Source organism: Chaetodon auriga, chromosome 21 (assembly GCF_051107435.1).
Source record: "Chaetodon auriga isolate fChaAug3 chromosome 21, fChaAug3.hap1, whole genome shotgun sequence".
Taxonomy (NCBI): Eukaryota; Metazoa; Chordata; class Actinopteri; order Chaetodontiformes; family Chaetodontidae; genus Chaetodon; species Chaetodon auriga.
Window position 1 is genome coordinate 4,075,795 of NC_135094.1, and position 26,802 is coordinate 4,102,596.

Genomic DNA, 26,802 nt, shown 5'->3' on the forward strand with positions numbered 1-26,802 from the left:
GAATGTGTTGACAGGAGCAAACTTAGAAGATGATGGTGGTTGATGTCTCGAGGTTCAGGCAATCAGAAGACCATTTCCTTTCCCTCCAGTCTATCATACCAGTGATGATAATTGCGAGCAGTCATAATAATCATACGGTTTCAAGAGCTCAACCACTCTCATCAATACAGCTTAATGCTCCTCCATAGAGTCTCTTCACGTTGTCTTTCCTGATACAAAGCTTGACATTTCAATTCGAGCCAGGCCCTTCAGTTGCAGAGCAAGACAATTACTGGCAAGGAGAATGCACTGAAATAAGGATAATTCTCAAGCAACACCCACCAATGAACCAGTCGGTGATCCTGAACGAGTTCTCAGGTGAGCCAAAACAGTCACGGCGATCGACGGAGACGGAGGAGGCAGTCGGCTCTGACGGACATGCTTAGTGGGCCACGGCTAATGAGCGCTGATGCAGAGGCTCGAGGATTGTCAGTGAGGCGGCAGAGCTGACCAGATGAGGACGGATGATGGCGCGAGTTACGCAAGGTGCCACATTCACACAGACACACACAGACGTACGTGTGCCTCAAGTTTGGATCGATTTTGTTCTCCAGCTCACGGTAATTACATTTGAAGGGAAACATAATTAGCATAATCGTCCATGAGACGACACAAACTGTCAACACAATCCAACATAAACACACAAACACACGAATGAAGTACTAATAAACCCCACATCCAAGTGCTTTATAGGTGTGATGCAGCTCTGTTTTTTAGTATTTAATATCAGAGCCAAAGCGGAGGTAGCAAAGCAGAATTGATTTTTCAATAAAGAAAAACATGCATCCCCTCCCCCAGCCTTCTACCTCGCTGCTGCCTCCACCTGAAAATAGCCAAGAGAAAGTGCTCTCGTCTCTGACAAGCTGGGAGCAGTTTGCTCTCCTGTCAAGCTACACTGGAAAGAAAGGTCGACGGTGTGTCTGCTCCGAGTGTGTCGGAGAGGAGAGAAATGTGTGCATTAGCCTCGGCGGGTGCATCAAATCCGAACAGAGACACAGAAGTGGTGGTTAATCTCTTTATAATGAGGATAATGTGTCCATCAATAAGTACAGGTAAGCTCACAGCGGATGGGGCTCTGAGACGCCTTTACATGAGACTCCTCTCAGCAGAAAAACCATTTGTTTAAACGCTTATATAAATAAGTCTGCTCTTTTCAACAGATGGCATTGATACGGCTCCCATTACTGCCTGAGCTCGGAGGCGATTAGCCTAGCTTGGCATTAGCACTGGAAGCAGTCCTTTAGGGGGAGTTTGGCTCTGTGGCTGTTTCTTGAGGAGGAGTTTATCCATTCACCCGTTACTCCAGCTGCAACTGTGGAGGCATGGCAACATCACGGTGCTGACAAGACTCCGAAGAGTCACTGCTCCCGGTTGTTAGCCAAGGAGTAGCTGTGGCAAGTAACTCCCCCTTAAATCACAACCTCATTTTTAGATTTCTGTTTGTGTACAAATTGAACAGAAATGGGTGTAATGTGTGAATAAGTGAGCTTTAGACGTGTTGGCAGGTGTATTTTTGAGCTCTGGACAGAACCAGGCCGGCTGTTTACCCCGCGCAGCTCAGCTAATTGCCTCTCGGCTCCATCTCCACATGCAAATAAGCATATTTTCAAAAGAGCAAAAGCGATATTTCCCTGGAAACTAACCTCTTGCAGTTGTGCAAAGTGCAAGGCGACATACTGTTATACTGCTGAAAATAAAAAATCTTCGGGAAGAGCATGCCGCTCAATTACACTGGAGCCAGTGGGGACCGCACGCAGTCATGTGTATGGCGATGTCAATATGCACAGGAAAAAAAAAATGGCTAACAAGGTTTTCGTTCATGCGGAATGCCTCTTGCACTGGAGTCAATAGTGTATGTCAATTACTTGAGGGTAAAGCTATCGATGCTGCTTTGTCAATTTGTCATCTAATTACTCCATAGCACTGTTCAAACTTACAGCGGAGAGGTTGTAATTAAGTACACAAGCAAAAAAAACCCCTTTAAAAGAACTCCATTTGTGGGTTAATTATATTTTCCATTGACCACCCTGATATGTTTACCTTTTGGTTAATTCACATTCAGGCAAAAGGAGTACAAACTTTTCTAGACGTTAAATGATTGTCGTAACATGCCAGACAAGAGTTGTGAACAGAAAGTTTTGTTTGACATCTACAGTGGATCCAATATTAAATAAATAGTTCTAAAATAGCAAGCAATAGCTGCGACCACAGTCAATCCATATTGACATCAGAACTTTTTTATTCCTTTCATAAAACCAAAGAAAGGAGCTGTAACACGTATCGCCAGCTGGCAACCATGATGAAGCTGGTTAGCAGACACTTACAGCCCCGCCATCACAGCACCAACACAACATTATGACTGGTGAAATCCTCCAACATGAACTTTTACATCTATTCAACTGCTCTTGTGAGCACACAGACTGACAAACCACTTATCGGAAAGCTGTCAAACAGTTGTCAAACGTGCTGCCTGAGAGGAACAAGGTAACTATTTCTTCACACAAAAGAAACCACCGATCTCTTAAAGATGGATTACGATTCTGCGGGATAGCTGTCGGCTGGCTTTTGAAGCTGTGGGAAATGACAGGGCGGATACAGAAAGGTGCCTTAAACTATGTTCTGCATTATAGCTGCTTCAGGAGTTCTGTAGTGTTTGTCACATCAAAATCACAGCATGCAGGGAAAGAAACAGTCCAATGTAATGACTCTGTAGCCATCTGACATATGCCTGCAGTAAGTGCGGCACTTCTTCAGATTTTCAGTCCAGTACAAATTCAGTTTGGTCATGACCTTGAATGAAAAGGTTTGCACTAAACTCTAATAGCTTGTTCAACCAGCGAGCCCACAACCCATTCCCTCCAAATCAATGTGGCCGCTGCGAGAGGGGGGGGGAGTACATTACATCCAGCCCCTCGGAATCATACACGTCGTGATGTGTTCAGCAGCCGAGGCGATGCGTCTTTACCGTCCGCCCTCACATCCGTGTAGATAGTGCACCATGTTTTACCGTCTGCGTTCACAAAACACTCACTCTGAAATTACGGGTAATAATGTGGGAGTGAGCTGCTGCTCATAATGGCAGTGAGAAATTGTCCCTCCGAGTGCAAATTTAGTAGCAGGGACACTGTTGTTTTATGTTTCTGAGCATTCCTGGAGGTTCAGTTTTAGAAAACATGTCTTTCGATCGCCATCAAAGAGGCCATCATCCACTTTCAGCATCGATTTTAAGCACGAGGTCGAGGATCTTTACCAACAGCAACAACAATGTTTTTGGCCTTCCAAGATTCAAAACTTTCACGACTCGAACATTAAAGCGATATGAACACGTTGGAAAGCAGATGTCTGCCAAAACACACGCTCAAATAACGATTCAAACTGGAGCCTTGTAGTGAAACAGAGCTCGTTTCTCATCATACAATCCACCATACTCTCTTCATTGGATTATGGAGATCTCTTGGATACTGATGCCGCCGCCATCTGATCGCTTTCACACTCACCACTGTGAGTCGCATGAAAAGGTTGGATGGACTTTGAAGGCATCAGCACACACGTGTCTCCATCCATAAGGTTAGCTGAGAGCTAATAACTGTGACACCTAATCACAGGTTGGCTTTACACGTTCCCCATATCAGCTCTGAACAGGAGAAGACTGGTTTCCAGCACTGTGCAACTGGAATGAGCTGCAACATGCACTCTAACAACACGTTAGAGAGATTTTAAACCTTTACTAGTTCTTTTTTTTGTGTGCGATGGTGGTTTTCAGTGAGTGAGTTTTCTCATCATCTCGCCTATGTGTCATTTGGTCTCTCTTGCAAAATAAAAGTAGAAGACTTAAGCATTCCAACAGGAGAGCTGGAATTGTAATCTTTTATGTGAGCTAAGAAAAGGAAGGCCACATTATTCCCTGGGTGACTGCTATCAAAGGGACCACTTCAGAGGGATGAGTCATTTATGCATTTTTAAAAAGGATGGCGAAGCAAAGACTCCTGAAATAAAATTTGGTAACTTAATCTCAAAGACGTACTGAAGGAATGAGGTGGCCTTGAAATCTGATCTTCTCCTGGAGGCTGGCGGCTGGAGACCAAATATAGGCCTGGTGCTCCGGTCGTAATTGGGAGCTTTATTGATTTCCGGGCCTGTCGTCACGCCTGAGGTGACCTTTTGTTTGAGAATAATTGCTCTATTAGAGGGTTTATTCAGGCACCTGCTGGGTATCTCAGACACTATTATTGTCCAATAAGAATCCCCAGGCAGTAAAGCAGTGACCCTGTTCTGATATGTGGGCTGGACAGAGAGAGCCTGACTCTCTGCACTGCAGGGGCTTATCATTAAATGAGAACACAGAGCCGGATCGCTACTACTGGTGGGAAGCTTGATAAGGTTATAACACATATATTGCTTTCATTGCATTGCTTCATTTCAGAGAGGTGGCAAAAATCATTTACCGTCCGGCGCAAACGAGTGAGACGCTCACACACGTGGGAAACACGAGACATAACTATTTGTTATCGCACGTCCATGTAATGCAGCAAACACTGAGGACAGCGTCCTAACAGCAGCACAGTATTATCGACACCAGCAACAAAACACCTGGTTCTCAACACCTCCGGACAGAAAAGGTTGGAGCCCCATTAAAATGCAGCGCAGGTTCTCGACGGGTTCATCCCAAGTGTGATGAGCACAGAGTCAACCGAGAGTTAGAGAGGTTTACCCAGGAAACTTTCTCAGGCTGCGGCTGAGCTTTGGCTTGGTTTTGGCTGAGGCACACTGGCCCCCTCAACCTCCGGAGATATCTGAGGGAACTGTGAGCCAACAGTCAATAATTAAAAAGAGAAGCCAAAGAATGCTGTTCCTCTTATCGTAACTATTCTTTATTTATACTGCTGGGCTGTGCCAAAAGGGCAAATGTCAAAAAATTTCAAATGCATATTTGACACGTTGTCAAGAGAAGGGTGTTTTTAAATAAAACATGTCGTGTCTGTAAGTTTGCACCAATACAAAGAATAAATATCAGTAGACTCAGGATAGGAAGTCATATGTTGACATCCAGTATCATGTCGTGGTTGACTTAAATGTATTTTGCATTCATTTAATCAGAATTAATTTTTTATTTAAATGTGAAAAGGGAGTAAAATTTTCACATGTAAGAAGGAAGGGCATTACAGTTGAGCCTCAGAGGAGTCATCGATAAGGCTTTCAACATGCCTGCCCTCCTTTCCGATTTCCCAACTCGCCCTCAGTGTAGGTGAGTGAAAAACCACAGCTCGCATATCATATTATTAATCTCAGTGCCTTAAAACCTGAAGACAGGCGGCGTGCATGCTGTATTATAAACAGAGAGATGAAAGCGCTGGTATTTAACTATCACGTTCAAATCAAACTTGGGACCTGGTCGTCACAGATAGCTTTGAAGCCATGCGAGCGGGGCCAGGGGGGAAAAACACAAGCGATGAACAGGAGGGCGAGCGTTCGTCATTGTGGTCTAGACGTCACGCTTTCCTTGGGTTTGTGCTGTGAAAGCGTCATGCTCCATGTTCCCTCTGGCACTGAACGCATTCACTAAGCCTGGGCATAAACAGTTATGACTCACACTCGGCTTTTATTGTCATGCCATCACTCCTGCATTCTCCTCTCTTTCGGAGCACAGCTAGGCACAGCTTGGTCACACTCGAAACATATAAACATTAATCCAGACGGTAGCACCGCAGTAAACATGAAGTAGAAAGCCATGTTTTAAAGCTCCATTGAAAATCGTTGCCACCCAGTCAATGTGAAGCGCGTCGGGAAAGCTCCTGTTCAATGGTCTTAATGCACTAATGCTCTGTAATGCATTGTGCTGCCACAAAGACGCCGTCAGCATACACTTTCTCAGTGTGATGAAATTGATTTTCAACATGTTCTTTGTGCCCTATTAGCAAAAACACATCAGAGACGCTCCCAGATGCTGTTTACCTATTGAAGCCAATTTGCTCTCTCTTGTAAGAGTGTGTCCCCAATTCAAATGCAACCACCACATAAGAGCACACGGTCCTTTGATGGAAACCATGGAGCAAGACGTCCAACTGTGGGCTCTCTGTGTTGAACTGCAGGTCCTCCCAACTATCTCAAATATACTGGACAGATATGCCCATTAAGATATATACTGTATGTCTGTTTAACCTTAACTTAGCCAGGCTGAAGGCTTCAAGCCTGCAAACCCTGAACAACAAACACCAAGAGACAAGAGGTGCTGACAACACCGCCTCAAACAACATGTGCACAAGTGGAAGCGCACCACACAGCAACGTTAAAGATTCAGTCAAACTATGTGATCGAGCTGCAGAGAGACGCTGTGCTCAGTTCACACATCCAGCCAAAGAGAGACAAGAGGAGGCAGAGGTCAAAACCACTTCAGCGAGAACAAAACTTCCATGGGAAGAGCACTTAACAGGAGGTGTCCATTCAGCACCAAGAAGCCATAGCACAGGGCAGAGCAGCGATGAGGAGCAGCGTTCTTCATCCAAGGGGCCTAACATTAAACACAGCTTTGTTTTTCTGGCCTTATGTGTCTCACATTCGGCTTCTGCTTGAATTGGTATCTTTCACAGAAGGTCTGGATTTTTCACATTAGTATCCTGGTTTTGATCATTTTCGGGATGTGGCGTTTACGTGTTGTGTTCACTGGTTCAAAGCTGCATCGTGAGACTAAAGACCATTCCACAGTCGGCATCAGATACCGAGATGGAGAGCAGGGATGACTCCAGTTTTTTAAAGCTGTGAGCTTCACAGCAGGCGCTTCAGAATCATAACCAATCACTGATCAATAAGATCCTCCTGTGTTTTTACCTCTGTTTGTACTAAAGCACATTGCTCATGATACAAACTGAGCGGAAGCAGTTCCTTTCCCACCGCTGTGTCTCAGCTCTGTTTCTCTGTGTTGACCCCAACTCAGTTCTTTCATGACGTAAACGTGCTAATTCTACATGAAAGAACTGAGATTAAATGTAAAAGGTCTTTGAATGAGCACTCTGCGCTCTGAGAGGTCTATGACAACAGGAAGCTCGAGTTCCTCACTCGTTGTGGAATCACTAGAGTGCAACCATCACTGTTAATTCTGATATTTAATGGCCTGAAGCAACTCAAGGGTCAGTGACAGCTGATAATAAATGTGTGATATAAAAAGTCACCGAATGGCTTTCTAAGCCTCATTCAGACCCAGAGGTTACCCAGGAGGGCAGTTTTTTTCTCCTTCCTGAAAAGATAGCAAATGACTGAGTGGGAAAGAACCTGTATTTCACTGATATAAGCAGAGGTAGAGCATATAATTCAGTGGCAATTGACAGCACCCCGAGGATCACTGCAATGAGATAATAAACTGCAGCGTGCGAACCCAGGGACTGCGTGGACTTCTAATCTCTGAAATGGTAAAGAAGGAAGATTCATTCGTGCTGTGTAACTGCCACTTAGTGCAGAATCACTCTTTTTATCTCTGCTTGGTCGTATAATGCAAATGAGTGGCACATTTTGATTGGGTGATTACTCAAGAAGGCTATTTTTAAAAAAAAATATATATTAGTTCTAGTCATCAAACAAGGAAACTCTTTATTTGATAACCCGACTTGTCCACATGCAGACTATGAACTGCAGCATTTCCAGGGAATGAATAGGTTAGGAACACACTAAAGTGTGTGTGGGACTGACTTTCTGTAGTAATTAGCACCCTGTGTGGAATGCCAATTCCAGCAAAGTGCCGATGTGCCACATTTTCATATCAGCAGAACAATTACCAAATCAAAAGCCCCAATCAAGCTTCCTGTGGTGTTTGATGTTCGAACAAAGTCGGACGCTCGTTTGCTGGAACACTCTGAAATTAGGGCTGCGTGCCTATTTGCCAGAATGAGATGCACATTAGCTGAGCATTTGATTCAATTTCAGCATAAACAAGATGGTGACACAATTACTGAATTAATATTATTTCCCCTCACTCACTCGGTCTGTTTTAATCTGTGTGTGTTTTCTTTGTACGAAGCTGCACACTGAGCGGCGGCATCTCCATAGAAACTAGGCTGCTGCTGGGCGTTTGGAGCGCGCCCAGCAAATGTCATGATGAAAGTCAGTATGTCAGGGACGGGCACTGAACACCACTGAGGAGACATGTAATGGCTGCCAATACTTTGAGCGTGGAAAATCAGCAGGGGTTTGACATTGTCGCCTCTGACCAGTTCCCTTCCACCCAGACTTATTTTTTATAGCTGGAGGAAGCGGGAGTGGGACGAATGCCAGCAGATATGCTGTCAGCTCCGTCCTGGACTGCCTGACTGTCAGACGGATGACAGGGACGCCTGCTTTTCAAGTAGAGAAGGATGCTATTGCAGCGGGCCTCCTACTTTCACGCTCCCGTCACCATAATGTGATGAGCTGTCACATTAAAATCCTCCAGTTGGTCAATTTGGAGCGCCATCAGTATTGCGTTGAGGCGAGAATTATTGCAGCCATAACAATAACACTAAAGGTTCGAGGCGATAAATGTCAGCATGAACACTGGTTGGAAGGCTGGGCCAGGCGTTGAAAAGCAAGCTCATTCCTCTAGGCCTGTGCCAGGCCGAGCAGCCAGATGCCAAGATTTGGGCACAGCCTTTAGCCTCCTGCAGGCTACTGAGTGGCTCTATGTGCTGCCTCATCGAGCAATTTTCGCCATTAGAGGAAATGGGGAGGAATTTTTGGTTCATTTGTGTCTATTTTTAGGGAAAAGATACAACTCTGCAACTTTAACAACCCATGCCAGGTGTTAAGGGCAAAGCCTGAAAGCGGGGCTTAAATAAGACAAAGCTAATGACGTTCCGAGCTCACCTCAGCTGTGTGTATCACTTTGAGCTGTCACACATCCCCGACACTCGCACAAACAGCCCCCTAGCAGCATGTCCAATGAAGCTGGAGCACCAGCTCCTCCTAATTCACATCTGAGCCTACAGGCAATTACCTGCTTATCGTTCGTGACTAGCGCTCGCTCTTCTGCATGTTTGTCACCGACATGGAGGCGGCGCAGAGACGCCAGCAGTACCCGAGGGCGGGGGGGGGGGGAGGGGGAGGGGGGAGAGGGATGACGGTGGACCTGGCAATGCTCAACGATTCAATTAGAGGCTGGGCGGAACATGGCGGCTCCTGATCACCTTCCTGCTCCACAGCTCTGGGCCCCTAATTACAGCGGGTCGATAAGGCCAGAAAACACCGCTCGAATGGACTGAGGCGAGCAGCAGATAAACACACGCAAACTAAGACAAGAATACAAAGGCATTAACTTCCATACTGATCCACACACGCCATGCGCGGTGAACAGACACCCCCCTGACAGTCTGAAGCATGATATATCATTACTAGCTCACTATTTTCACTCAGCACCTGCAACCGCAGAGACCGGACTGCTGTAGGTCATCTATAAAAATACACTCCGGCATCAATTATTCTACATGCATTTCACTTATTTACCTCCTTATGAAACCGTGCAATTCGCCTGAACACGAGAGAGAGAGAGAGGAACGAAAGCTTTGGTTTAAAATTCTTGTTGAGCTGCTTCATTTATGCAAATATGACCACTCCGGTTGATATAGGAGAGGCTGAGTTTAATGGGATCTATATGCATATTCCGTGCTGACTTCTATAGCTTAGAGACACCATTAGAAGATACCTTATAGGAAAAAAGCTGACCTTTCCCTAAAGGAGGCAGTTTTATGTACCATTTGGAAACTTCTCCTGAGGTGTTTCCACACACACACACACACACACACACACACACAGACACACAGACACACACACAGACACACACACACACACACACACACACACACACACACACACACACACCTGATGTCTACACTGACTATTAGCGAGATGGAGGATTGTCATGACATTTAGTTTGACCGTTGCTCCAAACACTGAATATTTATTGCTGTATTAAAGCAACCGCCTCCCACACGTAATAAGCCATTTCAGCAAAGAACATTTAAATCATGACAACAATCGTGATGAATCACTGTGGCGGCTGTCTGGCAATCTCGCCTCTAATCTCCACTTCAGACCCCAACATCGCTGCTCGATTGTTCATAATTGCCCTTAAGATGAACTATGGTAAAAACATTAGGGGCATCCAATTCTCCTTTAAATCAATCTTCCATTTGTTCTTATCAGTCAAGGGCACTCTGCAAACAGGAGGAATTGGTCTATTATCTGTTTGCATTGAAAAAGTGAATCATCTCTCGTCACTCTTTGCTTTTCAAAACGTGTTTTGGCCACGCAGCTTCTCGCTCTCATTAAGGAGTGGCTGTATGAAAAGGTACAACACAGAAGAAACACCTGAAGTGTGCGTGGTGACAGTGGATGACCTAACACCATGTTAGCTACTGAGTCACCTGCAGGAGAAATGTGGTGCAATGAAGAAAGAATCAAAACAAGTCTGATGCATGAAGTGCGGCTGTGTGATTTCAAATTAAACCTGCGTTTTGCCTAAACGTACTCCGCCATGTCAGTCTAAGTTTGCAGCAAAATGGCTAGAACCTGGCAAGAGAACCGAGGATTCAGATTATGCATACAAGGTGCAGAAATGACTTCTATATAAGCTCATACATATGTAAAACTGGCTCTTGGGAGACGGGTAAAGTTTCTATCTCTTGTATTTTACATTTTCAGCATTTTGTTTACATTCTTACACGGACTTTCTCACACTGAGGGGGGCAGCTGGTGGTCCAGACTCCTCCTTAAAGCTTGGTGATTTAGGGACAACTTGCAGGACAAGATGGTGAATTACTGTGCCTGGTGAGCTAATTGCTAACAAGCTGACCAGCTGGGAACATGCTAGCGCTGGGCAGTCATTAAAACTCCAAGATTCATCGTCTTTTCTCAGTGCTGGGCCCTTTTCTCCTCCTGGCCTTTTGTTCTCATGATTGCACATCATTTAATTCAGTAAAAAATGTATTTAATGGATGAAATAATGAGAAAAAAACTCTCAAAGCTAGCAAGCTAGTTCCCTACAGGACAATAGGCTCACACAGAAGCACTGATGCCATCGACACTGACTCAGCAGTCTGCAGATGTTCCTCCTTTTTGGGACTGAACGTTCTCCAACAAAGGAGGTTAAACAAAAGTGGAAGGCTTTAACAGAAAATTAGCCATGTTAGCTTCCTAAATGTTGGACACTACACCTGTGCTAAAAGGTTAGCGCTGCCAAGATGCTTTGCTATTGACATTAATTGATTTTGCAGCAGTTTTTTAGTCCTTTCCAGAGGCTACACAGACAGAGCACATCTGCATTCACTGCGGTCTAACTTCCTGGCTGACCAACAGGTGACCTTGACACCTGATTTGGCGACATGTCTCAGTCCCTTTGACAATGGACCATATTACATTACAAATGAACTGAGCCCTACATTCATGACTTTTGACATGTTGAACAGCTGCACTTCTGGTCCAAAGAATACAAACATGAGTGCATAAAGAGGAAACTAAAGGGCACTGAAACGGCATCACTGGGGCGATGTTGCATTGCACATGCTGCAGGCAAGTTTACGCAAAAACACAAAAGCCGTAGCAGGTGCCATGCAGATGATTCCTCGTCGTCCCGCTGTGCAAGTCGCTACTTTAATTAACATCTGTTTAAGCACTTATCACTTGAGCTATTCATCAGCAGGCCACTGAGGCAGCAGCTCCACCACAGCGAGGTGAATGAAACAAAACACGGCTGATTAAAACCACACTTGTTTTCTCAGTGCAAGATTGCGCGCGCGTGCGTGCGCGCGTGCACACACACACACACACACACACACACACACACACACACACACACTAAAATGATCTGATAATCTGATTTTTTTTTCCCCCTCTCGTCAATATTTTGGTTTAACTTTGAAGTGAGCATCTTCACATTTTATGCTCGAATTTATCAGCTCATGGCAGACAGGCACCGCTTCAAATAAGCAACATTTTGTCAATATTTGACAGGAGCGCATCCTCGGAAACCTTGCTTGAGATTTATATGGCATTGAGTGCATCGAGATTACTAAGTCGGTATCATAGCATCTTACAAGAAACATAAATAAGCACGAAACAAATATGCTACAAGGAAGGGATTTAATACCCCTTTTCTCCCAAATTTGACACCGCAGCACCCCCTATGCTGTAGTCACTGTCACTTTCAGCTCCACTGGTGAGGATGTGGACAGCCATGAGTTCTCTCTGGTGCGAGATCCCTCTTGTCACCTGCCAGGAAAGAGTCTAATCAGGCTGAGACAGTTACAGCTCTTTCCAGCGTATTCATGTATCACAAATGCTATTGGAAATACGACTTGGAGGCAGCTAAAGTGAGCAAGACCCTCCATCCCAGCCATGCTGTGATTAATACCTTCTTCAGGTGTCTGTTCTGTTCAGCAATACCCGCAGGCTGCTCTGCTCATCTGTTTCTCAAGCTGCCTTGATGGCCTGATCTGAGACTTCGGCTTTGAATCACCCCCAAAGTCCTTTACCGCTCTGCTAGCTTGAGATGCTACAAAATCACCTTTAACAGAGCACACCTCGCCTTTCAGCTCGGCTCTGGCAGTATCTAAGTCGCTCCCTTTAGCATGCATTATCCACTGAGGCTTCGCAAGTTCGAGAGTCACACAGAATGTGAAAAAGCAGCAAAAAGGCTGATTACTGGGCTGGATGGCAGAGGCGTCTCCACTGAAGTCTTCCCCATTAAATGTGGGTGCTGTGATCCTGCACTTGGCTCTAAATGGCTGTGAGAAGCGACCGAGAAATCTCAGCTTGGAACCTCCCAATTTCTCATGCAGTGTGACATTATTAAACTGCACAGAAATATTTACAGAGCCAGGGAGCTATGAGATAAAGGATACTAATAAGACAAGAGAGGCAGAGAATCTGAGGTATTTAAGTTTTCATTTGACATTTTTGTGTTCGTATCAAGCAGCGGAATTTAATTTCAGCAAGTGCTTTGTGCCAAAGGCTCAGCTTCCCTCTCACAGAAGTCGCTGTAATTAGTCAAAGATCAGCGCATTCTGACAACAAAAAGTGCTACTTAAGCTTAAATTATTCCAGAGTGTCTCACCTCTGTGAGTGCATCGCTGCACCCTCTCCTGACTTGGCCTTCCACACCTTGAGAACCTCCACCCTGCTGCAGTAATGAGGGTTAGTGGTGTGACTCACTCTGTGCTGTGTCTAGCTGATTACTGGAGGGCTGTTGCTGCTGTTGCTGTCTCTGGTGAGCTGCCCTCTATCTGCGTCCTCTGTCCCCGGACCATAAGCCCAACCAGCAGACCATCAATCAGGAGGCCGCAACAGGACCTCACGTAATCACAGCGGCTGTGTATGTTTGTGTGTGTGTCTGTGTGTGTGTGTGTGTGTGTGTGTGCGACCGTGTGCATGTCTATGTTACGTTGCTGATTTTACAATCTAATGTGCATGAAGCAATTTTTCACTTTGCTGGAACTTCACGCCTCAAGAAACTCTTCTGACAGGCACCATTTAGTATTTATCGGTGTTCCGGCATCACCACCTCTGGAATCTCATCAGTAATTAGAAAAAAGATCCATTTCTGCAGGTGTTAACGATCAATTCTCAAAATCAAGTGATTGAGAAACAACCAGACACAAAAGCAGTTTCGCCCATCAAGCTGTCACCCTGATGGACAGTTAGCTCGTCAGACAGTGTCACTAACCCTCTGCCATCTAAACATCCACCGACTGGTCATTTATCATACAATAATGCACAGTCTTTAACATGCACACTGTCACTGTCGACATAAATCTGCACATTGTACATTTCTGTGTCGATACTGTTTATTGTTTTTATTATTATTTATTGTTCTTTTTTCCTTTGTACATTGAGTGCAATATTTAAACCGGAGTCAAATTCCTTGTATGTGCACACGTACGTGGCCAATAAAGCTAATTCTGATTCTGATTCGGTTAATATTTAAATTATTAATGCAGCCAGTACTGTAAACTATGCACTCATTAAACTATAAATGATAATAACGTCAGATAACAAGTCAAAGCTAAATTTAAGTCAGAAGATGTTAGATTAGGGCTTTGAGAAAAGATTAATCGAGAGGCAGAAAATTAATGGATTGAATCAATTATCGAGCAAAAGTGCCGAACACTGTGTGGTTCCAGCTTCTCAAACACAGTTTAACACAAATGGTCGGACAAAACAGGTAGTTGGACGACATTCTGTGGCCTCAACGATGAATTGATTAGTCAACAGATTGATATTTCAGTCTACAACATGTCCATCACAGCTCAAGCCGATGTCTTTAAATTGTTTTGTCTTAACCCAAAGAGGCAATTCCAAAGACATGTAAGAGAATAAAGTCTTGCACTGATCATGCTGATGTTTTCACCTGCATACTTCACACCAGTCCTGCATGTGCAGAATATGCAGGGTGGGACTGGCGGACCTTTGGCCGCCTCCGAGGGTGTGACTGACAGTCCGCAGCTGAATCACAGCGGGGGAAGATTGTCTGCTCGGCAGGATAAAGCCAAGTGTCCCTCTCACCTTCTCTGTCATCTTCAGACAGGTGCAGCGCACAGGTGGAGGCTGGCGGCGACAGATGCCGTCTGCGTTGATAGACTGGCTCGAAACAAGGAAAACTGGACCAAAATAAAACCTCATTCCTGCATGTGACAATGAGCAGCGTGTACGAAGATAAGGATAAAGGCAAACTGAAAGCCACACATGCTTTCAAGGTCTTGTGCGGTGAAGTTTAAGGTCTGAAAATGAGATAACATCAAGGTCAAACCTGATAGTAGCTATAAGAAGAGTCTTTTTGCAGCCGAGTGACTGTCGCTGCTGTATATTAAGACACTTTCTTCATGGCATTGCAGGAAACAAAGAGTGCCTGGGTCTATTTTTGTGGGTGCGACATTGTTACATATTAATATGAAGTGAGATTTCCAATTTCCATTCGCTATTCACAAACTTTCCAACATGTGCAGAGCCTGCGGGAACGCTTATCAAAGGTGTCAGTCAGTGAAAAGCTGCATTACTGTTCAAATTCACTGTCTTTCCACTGTAGGAGGAAGTTTATCAGCCCTGACGTTAACAGAGAACAGCAGAAACCCAGTGACCCTTTTTAATATTAATACTCTAAAATAAACTCCGTTGGTTCCTTCATTGTTTCGGCTGTACGGCTGTTGCACCTCTGTGGAGGTGAGTCAACAGATGCTTCATCATCGCTGCCTGACTGATGGAGGTTGCAAAAGAAAGCAGAGCCACCCTGCACCACACTGATATGCAACAGTGTTTTCAGCCTTTAGACTGGAGACACAGTCCAGCACGAGCTTTCCTCAAGAGGTCGGACGCGTCAAAGGCATCTGAGGCACGACAGGGCATGACACGGTGATTTCAACGCCATTCAAACTCTGCCGGTCGCACATTTTTCAGGCCTTTCACAAACGCGAAATCCAATTCAAGTTGCGCTAATTGATCTGATTTGCTGTCCTCCCCGCAAGGTGAGGCGCGCTGGACGTAACGGAAAGCACAAACTGCCCGTTGTCTCGTGCGTAAAGTCACCGAATAATGATCCCTGCTGGATAATGACGATGATGATGATGATGATGATCACAAGCTCACGCGGCTGTGAGAGCCTCCGGTCGTGATGAACTGGCAGAACCTGACCGGCGACCACTTCCAATTGACTCCGAGTGCAAACGTCCATCACGAGCGGAGGCTACCCAGTTCTTTTTGGGGTTTTTTTTTCTCTCCAGCAGCATCACAAGCGGTCCGAAAAAGTCACCGCAGCGCCGCATGCAAATAGTATTGAGCGCTGGCCAAGCAGGCACAGGTTACTGCTGATGTTAATGTGCGAGGCTGGAGAAGTGAGGGAAAAGCTCATCGGTACCTGGTCTTGCTGCTGAGCCGCTTTCGACGGTGCATTGCCTTCCTTCGCCGTGGTCATGATTCCCTACAGCTGGGAGAAACTGTTGTTTCGCCGGCAGGAGGACCAAAAAAGAGAAGGACAGAAAGACACACCGGTGCGGCAGAGACCCGGCAGGCACAAGATGAAGAGGAAGAAGACGGTCTATTCGGCGCCCACGGGCTGCGTTTGCAGCGGCCAAGGTGTGAAATAACAAGTGGCGGAAGGACGCGCTGCTCAAGAGGAGAAAAGGCAAAAGATTCAGAGTGGAAGCGAAAGAGGAGAGGAAGAGGAGGAGACAGCATAGAGAGCGAGAGGGGGGAGAGAGAGGGGGAGAGAGAGCGAAGCCGCGCATCTCTTCCTTAAACGCCTGATGCGGGACTCTGCGTGATCCATTCAATATTCCACAGGCGCGCGCGCCCACGCACACAAGCACGCGCCCGGCTTGCAAGAGTCAGCCAAAGGGGGATCTGAGTGTTACAGAGTGGATATCAATTAAAAATGCACATTGAAATTAGGTGCTGAAACTTTAATGCTGAATTCATGAGGAATGTAAACTCATACAGTATTCATATGAGACACCCCTGTTTGGATCACACACGGTGTCACAGAGCGATGCGTCTTCATTCACATCTATGACCATCTCACTCAGTCCACAGTCCCTCATTTGTCAGAGGTAATTCTGTGCTGAAGCTGCTGATGAACTGGGCGAGGAGAATTTAAAGCAGCATGCTGGCAGGATTGGTTTCTCCTGTTTGGATATCACAGTGTCTCCATTACATAACTTTCTGGCTGTAATTAGAAACAAACCTGCGCCGCTGCACTGATGCATTAGTGATACTGAAACACTGCAAGTGGTTTGAATGTTACTGGATTAAACATTATGCTCACACAGCAGGAGCAGTAACACCGAGAGGGTTTGAAATTATATTTAGGACATGAGTGGCTGTAAAAAGTTATGATCCTGGGGATGAAATAAAGTGGAACTTGTTAGGACTGAGGCAAAAACTGCTTTTAAATAAAGTTTTTAAAGTCAGTGTGAGGCTTTAACTAAATCTCAGAGACTGAAATATAATTAGAATATTGAGTTTACTGCAGCAGCACTGAAAGGATCCTCTCATGTCGTCTGGTTCGCGATAAGAACCACATCTCTTTTCATGGGCTTGTTCAATTAATTGCATCTACAAAACGTGTGGTACAATCCCTTTTACACACCGCGAGGAAATGACTTTGATTTGTTCTGATATGTACTTAATGTTAATTAATACCTTAGTCTCCAGTTTGACTCTTTATATTGCAAGTTTGCAACCCAATGTGCCACTCGGTTAATTAAAATCAGGTGGAAGCTTGGTGAAGTCAATTACCCTGGAATCCCAAATGAATGTCTGCAGTGTTGCTTCATGTGACCGGCAGAGCACAACGGGCAGAAAAAGACCCGTCCTTCAAAAAGGCACCCTCAGAGGAAAAAAATGTTTTTGTTTTGCAATTTGCTTTCACTCAACCTGCCAGATGAGACGATTTCTTGACGTTTGCATAAGCCAGCGCGTCGACAGTCCCCAAAGAAACGGTTTGAGCTGAATTGGAGCATCAACTGCGTTTCCATGTCTGCTTGAAACAAGACTACGAATCTACGGAGATGCTAGCAGCTTTGTGAGGATGTACTTAGCGAAATGCTAACGTCAGCGCGCTAACATCCTCACAATGACAATGTTAATACGTTGATGTTTGGCAGGAATAACATGTGTTTAGCATATGTTAGCATGGCACCATTTGCTAATTAGCACTAAGCACAAGTATCGGACAGAGTGGTTTCAACCTGATAACGGCACTCGATGCTAATTAAATTTCATCTCAATCCATCCAATAGTTGGTGGCACTTTAGGAAAAGTTGAATGAATCACCAAAGTAAAGAAGCTTCATCCTCTGGAGACCATGAATGTGTGTGAAAAGAGATTAACACAGCAATCCATTTAAGAGTTGGGATATTTGAGTCTGGACCAAAAGGATGGACTGATGGACCGACTGAGAGACAGACAAACATTGCTGAAGTCACACTGCTGGAGTGGTGAAAAACCCACTGGAGAGGGACGCCTGTATCGATCGGCAATGATTTCCCTGGAGAAATGATCACTGCTAAGTAAACCTACCAACCCGAACATCTGTGTTGCCATTTTTGACGTGAAGAAGAATGAAAGCCCGCCCGGTGCTCACAGCACCGTCCACTTGTGGCTCAAAACTATATTAACAACCTCCTCCAACAACTCAGCCTGTGTTTACCATCAAGACGATGATGTATGAAACCCAAAGGACTCCTCAACAGCCAATCAATCAGCTCCAAAATAATGACGGCCACTCTGGGCCAAAGCCCTATTGGCTGATGACGGATGCTGTGTGGTCGGGCCGCGGCAGCCGAGGAACACAATAACCACCTCATTGTGGCTGTGTTACAGAGCGAGTGTACAAACCTCGTGTCTCTGATGTTGACAAATGGACGCGAGACGGCGGTGATGAATGGTCCCGGGGGTGGCTCTGTTTAAATACACATTCCTGGAAAGTCCGGAAATTAACTGACGGTGCCAACCTGCCCAAACAGATGGAGCCATCCACTCACTTCTGCCTCATCACTTCACTGCTAATACCGAGCTAGCAGCCAACCTGATGAACTGGAAGCACTGCTGCCTAATTAAAACTTGAATACAATCAATGCATGCCACAATCTTAAAATACTTTACACTGATGCATTCATTTGGCACTGATTATAGTTCTGTAATTACTGAAAACAAAATCATGGCCACTGGGTGATGATTATGTAGATAAATATAATTGCTATTGTTAAAGAGGCGTCTCCAATTAACCCTGCAAAGTCTGACATTTATATTTAGGTTGTTTCAATGCAGCCAAGAGGTGGACTGACTGCCTCTGCACAGTCTGATTCTTACTTACACGCATCCTGTTAAAATCCCCTGCACAAGCTGAGAGGATGGAGAAAATGAACAGGAATCAAAAGGCCAATCAAGTGGAAGCTCTGAAAAATGAACTGATGCTCATTCAAACTGACAAGATGAGGTGAAAAGTGCTGCTGGTCTGAAAGCCACAAAAAAAAAAAAAGTTGCACAGATTGAATTCAAATTCTGTTTTCTTTCCTCAATTAAATTTCAGAAGCACAAACCAAAGCAAAGTCTGTCCGAGGCTTTCGGTTTACGTAAAGCAAACGCTTGTTTCCTCGAGTGCTGAGGCTGTACAGCTTTTTAATTGAGATATTTGGAGAACTAAAGCGTTAAATCCCTGTTAACACCACTGGGTACGAGAGGGATCACGCACATTACACGGAAATCTGGTGCGTTCTTGATGAAGTCTCTTGTCGAAACTCTAGGAAGTTAGAAATCGCAGCCAGGCGGAGCAGAGCAGTGCAGCATGCTGGGAGAAAAGCTCAAATAACACACAACTCCAGCATATTAAATATATGATTATTTACATCAAGTAAACTTCGTTTTTACAAGTGTCTGCGCCCACATGCAGAAAATACGCTTCCTATTTGGTTTTAAGCTGATGCATGCTCACAGCCACATCCATAAAATGTGTCCCTGTACACCCATTCGTGGAGAAAATGGATTCTAAAAAAAATGTATTTTCTGAGTTATAGCCAGCTCCACTCTCCCAGAACATATTCTGTCATTGCATATGGCCAAAGCCATCTATCAGTGTTACATTAATTCCTATATCAAACCCTTCAACGCAGCGAGCCCCCAGCACGCAGAACAGCCAGGGGAGCCGGCGTAATGGGATGTTTCAAAAACAAAAGTTGTTCAGCGCTGTAACACGCCATGACTGGTTTTGATTAAATACTTTAAGGAGGTATCCATTTCCTCATGGGCTGCGGTGTTATTTCTTGGAACGTAAATTTTGATAAGGACAAATCTCATATAGTATGTGATGGAAAAAGCTCGCTGCAAAATAGGACCAATATCACCCCAGAGAGAGGTCGAGGATGGTAAGTGATTACTCTGCCGCTGACACGCAGTAAGACCAAAGGTCTGAGATTCACACTCCGGGCTTCCCGGCTGGCGGTGTGTCGTTGGACTGTGTGCCTCAATTTTTCCGCCCTTAGTTGTCGGACACATGATGGCAAGCATCGGGATATTGGAAAAAAGTAATTGCTTTTCCATCTCTCCCTCCTGCTCCCTCTCCCTGCGAATGCTCTGCGTGAGGTCCTTACATAAATACAGCTCGGACCCGTCATCCTGACAGAGAGGGGATGCATCAGGATGCAGTCTCTCCTCTCGCTGGCATATAGCACTTTATGCCAGGTGTGACTCATCAGCCTTCACACCGCTCAGCCGTGAAATGTCAACAGAGCCAGATTCCAGGACCGCGCCTGCGTTTCCGGCACCGGGGCCGATGAGCGCGTCTGAATGAGATTTCGCCTTTTTCCTTATTAGCATACTCTCTGTGTGCCGTACGTCCTCCCTGCTGGAGCCTCGAAAACAGAGACACAAGCCAGTCAATGGCACCATCTCGAGCACAACTTCATGTTCAGATGCATTCGTGGCGCGACCTGATGTTTCCACTGCAGCACTGGGAAAGTGCACGTGAGCAGCCACAGCGTGTGCAGCCAAGAGCCCGTGAACGCTCTCCACACGCTAATAAACGCTAATGACACGTCCTTAACAGGTGTCGCACGGACATGGTCTTGTTTTTGAAAGGCCCCGTTGTCATGACAACAGCGGTTGCCTCATGCATTACATGGGGTTTGTTCAGGGCTGCTGTAAGTCAGTGCTTTGTGTTCTGCATCACATCATGTGCTTCAAAAACTGAGTCGACTGTCAGCAGCTTTTTTTGAATAGTCTTCAAGCCAATTAAAAAATTAAAAAAATTCGGAAAATATCACATAAATTGCTTATCATGCAGCACATATCCGAGCCCCAAAAGATATTTTTTTCAAAAGAGCAAAGCAGACGTGAAGAATAATACTATCTCACATGCTCTTTGAGAAGATGAGAAGTGGCTGATTTGGCATTGTGTCGCTCCTTCAAGGGCCGCCGCCGCCGCCGCCTGCTACACCTAGAATAACAGCACACTCCCAAACAACACCTGCTACGACAGTCAGGGCCCGGCTAAAAGGCCGGCGTACTATAACACATTTCAGCGCCAGGCAAAAGGACAACTCCCGATACTGATCCGTCCACCGTCAGAAGCCTCACTGTGCTGAAATAGATTTCAGCACCACTTAATGGACAGCTCCGACGGTGCATTTCACCGCCACATCCTGGACGCCTTTCACCGAGAGGAGGGAACCTGGAGAGAAAAATACCAGGACAATGGGCTATTTTTTCCCCTTTGAGGAAGATGGTGGAGCCATGAGGTAATGGAGATGGCCATCAAATGTCATTAGGGTCCTGTCATTGCTACGAATTGATTTAATATGAGCTTCTTAATAATAGCGCATCATTATTCTTAATTGCTGTGTCGAAGAACTCTTTTGCAGTCGACAGGCTGACAGTTTTAGTGACGGCGAGGACGGCAGCGACGTGTTTCTCACCTTCCCTTAATGCTTCTTTACTTTGCATTCACTGCACTTTACATCCCATCAGCAGGCTTTTATTGCAGGCAACAAGCCTCAAGCTGAATATGAGCTGATACTGATACATCAGAGGCCGGCGGCAAACAGACAGCAGCGTTTGGGGCTGTAATGTAAAAGCAGATTAAAGCAGAGTATGTGACATATTGCAGGAAGGTCACAGCTTTTATTGTGATGTGAATCTAGGAGGCAGAGCCGTTTAATTAGTGATCTTTCGACTCATTCCAGTCCACGAGGTCGCCTCAGTTGAGCTAACTTTTCCACTCTTACTCATGCAGCTCCAGGTAACATGAGGTGACTTTGTTTTTATCAATATTCAATCTGTTAGACTCAGTGACATGATTAAAAATAAATGCATGCCCGCTGTAGATGCTTTATTATGTTATTTATTATATATACTGCACACATTGTTCTGTATGGTATATATTGTGTATTGTTTACTTTATATTTTTGCACTAGTTCACTTGTTGTTTGGTCTTTTTTTCTTGTCTTTTCTGCCCTTGCTGAGCTGTACGTCCTTTTTCTTATGCAAGTACATTGAGTGCAGTGTTTAAAGAGGAGTCAAATTCCTTGTGACCTTGTGTAAATACCTGCATAACTCCAACAGCGCAGGTCCACAGTCAGCCACAATACCACAAAAGCCTGCGTGAACATGCAGGTCCAGGGTCATATGTATTTCGTGCTTAGTACTGTCCACCACTGCAACTCACATTTTTGCCGTTGACTATAAATGTGTTTGAGGCAGCAGCGAAATGAAGGATGCTCTGTCATTCTCTGTGGTGTCAAGAGGGAACATCGTCTTCCCAGCGATGCAGTAATTGAAGACCAGTTTCTTTCAGAGAAGCTATATTTAAGTCTAAAAAGGCATTTTATCGCAAAACAGTGCCCTTTAATTCTTTGGGATAATAGCATTTTTTAGTACCACAAATGGCATCTGCTTCGGCCTCAAATGGAGCTTTTTCTGACAGTTTTGTTGGAAATGGCTCTCTGGATCTTTCCACAGCTGACCACGAGCAGGGGAGAGGCTTCCAGCCTGGGGGTCAGGACCCTCGCAAGGGGATGGAAGAGCGATCTAAAGGGTCACGAGATGATCAACCGGATAGGGGAGCAGAAAAAACAACAACTGCTGCTGCTGCACCACATCCTGGTTATTTTTTGACACTTTCTTCAAACTGCACTTTTTTTTTCAGTTTGAGTATCTGTGTAGCTTCAACTGTTCATATAAAACTAGAAAAGTTCACTTTTTGGTGTGACTGATAACACACAGGCACAGTGATGAGGGGCTGCAGGTAAACATAGCTCAAATCACACTTCACTTGATTGCTTAGAAGAAAAAAACAACATAATGGCGTTCAGAGAAAGCACAAACAAAGAGAAGACACAACCTGCCTCCTAATTATACACGACTGGCCCGGCGTTATGGCACTGTGCTCCACTGAAGCTTATTCAATAAACGGTGAGCCACCAAACTGTGCGGTTCAGCAGTTTTTTTTCCTTCCACCTGAATGAAAAATAGAACTGTGACTCCAAACGGTGTAAGCATCTCTTTTATTCCACAAGGACGTTAAGATAAAGCCCGGTGTCGGCAAAATGACTCATGCGCTTCATGGCGAACAGGGGCCGACGTTAGACTGCGATCACGTTCGGCCTAAAAACGCGCCTCAAATAAACAAATGAACGCATAGAAGCAGTAAAATCAATGCAATCTATATCATCCACAACTGCACTGGTTGAGCTGGAGCAGCTGCTTGTGTTGCTCTCTCAGTCTCTGGACCGTGATAAATCATAAGTCGGGAGAACATTTGTCACAGTGGGCCACATGTCCTTTCATCACGCCGTTTCTCCCTCTCTTCCTCCCGCGCTCGCTCTCACTCCTCCTCTCACCTCTCACTCCTTCAACCTCCATGGTAGTTTCATTCCTCACAGAAAAGCTTTGTTGTGAATTTGTCACCGCCCGAGCCTCGGCGCTGCGTTAGCCATGCCCTTGGGTTCCCGATAGGGCCGGCGGAGCATGGTGGAGCCGAGATAGAAGGGGAGCTTGGTGGGCCGCTCTCTAACCCAGCCAGAAGAAGAATAGACGGTTCCGCTGTGAAGTGTCTGACAGGTGGGACAGCGGTGCCACAGGGAGGATCTGAATACAGAGACTGTACGGACATACGCCACACCGGAGTGCTATTTGACGTCTGCATGGTGCACTCCTGCACCGTGGAGAGACGAATAAAAAGTGTACAACAATGGATCTTGAAGACGAGGAGGCTTTGGTGATGCCCAGGGAGGGAAACACAGTAATTGGATCTTCTTTTATAGGCGCTGGTGCCCACATTCTACTTGACACATCCCCTCCGAGTAGCGCAACTAACAAAAGCCACCCTCACCGTGATATACTGCATGTGTCTTGTTATTTTACTTTACGAAAACAAAAAAAAAAAAAAGCAGCAGAGCAACAAAGCATCGGGAAGGAAGCGAGGATGTGAAAGCAAAGCTGGCAACCGGGTTTCTGTCTGCATCCCGAAGGCAAGAGTCAAAACAGATCCATACGGTTAAATTTAAAAGTCAATGACGCTGTCTGGAGCTTCGAAGATGGGACGAATCAGCCAAGATCACGAGCTGATTTAAGAGGTAATTATAGAAGTAAAAGTATTCCAGTGACGTGGGTTATACCCGCGGAGTATTCTTTTGTATGAGTACGAGGTGAGGACGACTCAAATATTAAAGGTGAGATTGCCAGCAGGGGGATACTTCCTCGAAGCAGGCAATAAAATAACTCATTAAAACTTCTCGTCTCCTAAGACAGAAGATAAGCAACTGGGTAAGGAGGGCGGATTCTGACAAAGACAAGCCAAATAACCCCGAGAGCCACGATTCGTTATCGAAATCACCCCTTTTATCAAGCTTTTCTGATTCAATGTCAAAGCCTCCCGCGCATCAGCAATGACGCGGATTTCAATAACAGGGATTTTTGCCGAATGGAGTCGATTGTAAAGTGCACATGGTACAGAATCTGTGCGCGTGGGCACATTCAGAAGGACATGTTCTGCATTGTGGACGCTGAGCGCTGAAGGCTGAACTCAGCCCTGATCTGAATGTCATTAAAGACAAGTGAGCGCAGACAGAATTACTGAGAGCCTTTTTCAGGGTCAGTCTAGAAACAAAAATGAATAAACTCGTCTGGATTACTGAGCGTTTGGGCTTTAGCGGCGACATCCATTGGAAAGATCTGAACCAGGACGTTGGAGGTCTGACAAAACTCAAACACAAAAGTGTTGTTACACAAACCGACAGAGCTGCTCATGGACAACTCAACCCGACCTGTCGTCTCAGGCGCTTATTTCAAGCTCAAATCACAAAATGCTAACCCATCGATTTCCCACATCTCATTATCTCAGAGTTTTATTGAGAACACCGTCTTCAGACCTCCGTCAGCTCCACAAGACAAAGGTCCGGCTGCATGATTAGTGTTGAACTGACATTTCTGTTCCAAAGTACGCAAAGTCTGGTAGAAATATCTGATACCTGATTTTACAGGAAAACCTAAAGAAAGGACGGCAGAGCAAATTACATCGACTCCACAACAGGAGACGGTCTCTGCTCTCTTTTCACCACATTTCTGGACCCCACACATCTGTAAAGCTGGGTTTATACTTGCTGTACTGTGTTTTGATTTATAGTTCAGTGTCAGATTTCACCCTTTCTTTGATATATAGCGACGGTGGGCTATGCACATACTTAAAGAACTGGAGTCAGTAACTTGCATCTCTGCTCGTAGACTTTGGAAGGACTTGCCTGAGGAGATCTGAGCAGCAGACTGTATATTTTTTAAAAAGATCTAGTCTTGATTTATTAATCATTTTCAGTGTTTTGACTTTGTTTTATCTGTTGTGTTGCTGTTTTGTCGTATTGTGAAGCTCACAGCGACTGTGTTCTACGAAGTGATAAATAAAGTTTATTATTCGACACACTCCTCTGCTGCTCTTTCATTCATTGAGATAGAAAGCGGCGATGGAGGCGAGCAGAAGAGTTCAAAATGGAGATGGCTCTGCCAGATGTCTGTTAGTGAAAAGGTGCAGATAGCTGAGCCTTTCTTCCACTTCCACATCCACAGATGTCACATACTTGCAGGAGAGAGCAGAACAGTTTGAACATAGAGCCATCGTCACAGCCAGCGATGGTGACTCATAATGCTCATTTAAGCTTAAAATGGCAGCTAAGGGGCTATTTGTTATTATAAAACTCATGATGCCAAAAACAATTTCCTGAGAAATGACATTTATGTGATGATATCATGTCTCGAATGCTTCATCTTTTCCATTCTGAGCAAAAAATGAATGACAGCCCATGATAGGATGAAAATGAGCTCTGGTTACATCTGTGCTGTTTTTTAAAGAAACAGAGGAACTTTAGCTCAAACTTACAACTTTACGTGTGTTTAGCTGCTGCTGCAGGCTGCAGGCTGATGGATAAGACCTGTGTGAAGTCACGTTTGCTCTGATGATTAACTGCTGTATCGCTGCCCAATACAATTGAACATAGTGACCTGCTTTGTTTGCAGCAGAGGGGGGTGGTAAAGGAGAGGAGCTCTGACTGCCAGCAGCCAGCTCGCTCTCTGGCAGGACCCGTCCTCCTACCAAGCAACAGGCCAGCTGCTCGATTGCCTGGGGTGGACGACTTGACCTTCCACCGCACCGCGGCGAGGGACGCGAGCTGCAGAAGGCTTTCGATCGGCCGGGGCAAAAACCTGCTAACTAATTTACTTGAAACGGATTCGAAAGCAAATGTATTCTGCGACAACTATGAGGCCTGGCGGGCAGGGCTCCGAGGAGCGGAGGGCGAGTCTGTTAAGGACAGGAACAAAGTCGGACATCAGGAGGCAGGACGAGGAATGAAAGACAGATAACAAGAGAGGAAGAAAGAAAGAAGGCTCACTGTAGTCAATGGACGGTTATTAGGGTCTTACACAGTAATGAGAAATGGAGCGAATTCATGGCAGACTTCTCAGCTGGGATGAAGGTAGTTTATGGACCCACATGAGGCCCGTAAAAATAGAAATGAGACGGCTGATCTTTCTGGGTCCCTCTGAGCGTATGAGAGCAGCTTTCAAACCAGACGACTACCTTAAACAACACAAGGGTGAAAAAACGGCCAAAAATATGTGGACAGACGATCATTACTACCTCATGTCGTTGTTTAGCATCTCACTGGACACCACTGACCAGAAGAGCATGTTTGGCGGTAAAGTGCGGCTCGCAGTCGCTGTTCCAGTTCGTCCCAAAGGTGCTGGATGGGGTTGAAGTCAGGTCTCCATGTG

At 45.3% G+C, this 26,802-nt stretch overlaps 1 protein-coding gene across 5 annotated transcripts in view; it reads right to left on the reverse strand.

The window, feature by feature from the left end:
• The window catches only part of dpp6a (dipeptidyl-peptidase 6a), a 182,836-nt gene that overhangs the window by 65,867 nt on the left and 90,167 nt on the right, over positions 1 to 26,802 (reverse strand). Inside the window, exon 1 of one of the 5 annotated variants that reach the window (XM_076721544.1) lies at positions 15,905 to 16,299. The exons of the other annotated variants lie outside the window; for them this stretch is intronic. Coding sequence (XP_076577659.1) covers positions 15,905 to 15,961 — 57 coding nt within the window. The 5' untranslated portion in view covers positions 15,962 to 16,299. Of the gene's footprint in view, positions 1 to 15,904; positions 16,300 to 26,802 lie in introns of those variants that run through there. 5 annotated transcript variants of the gene reach the window in all.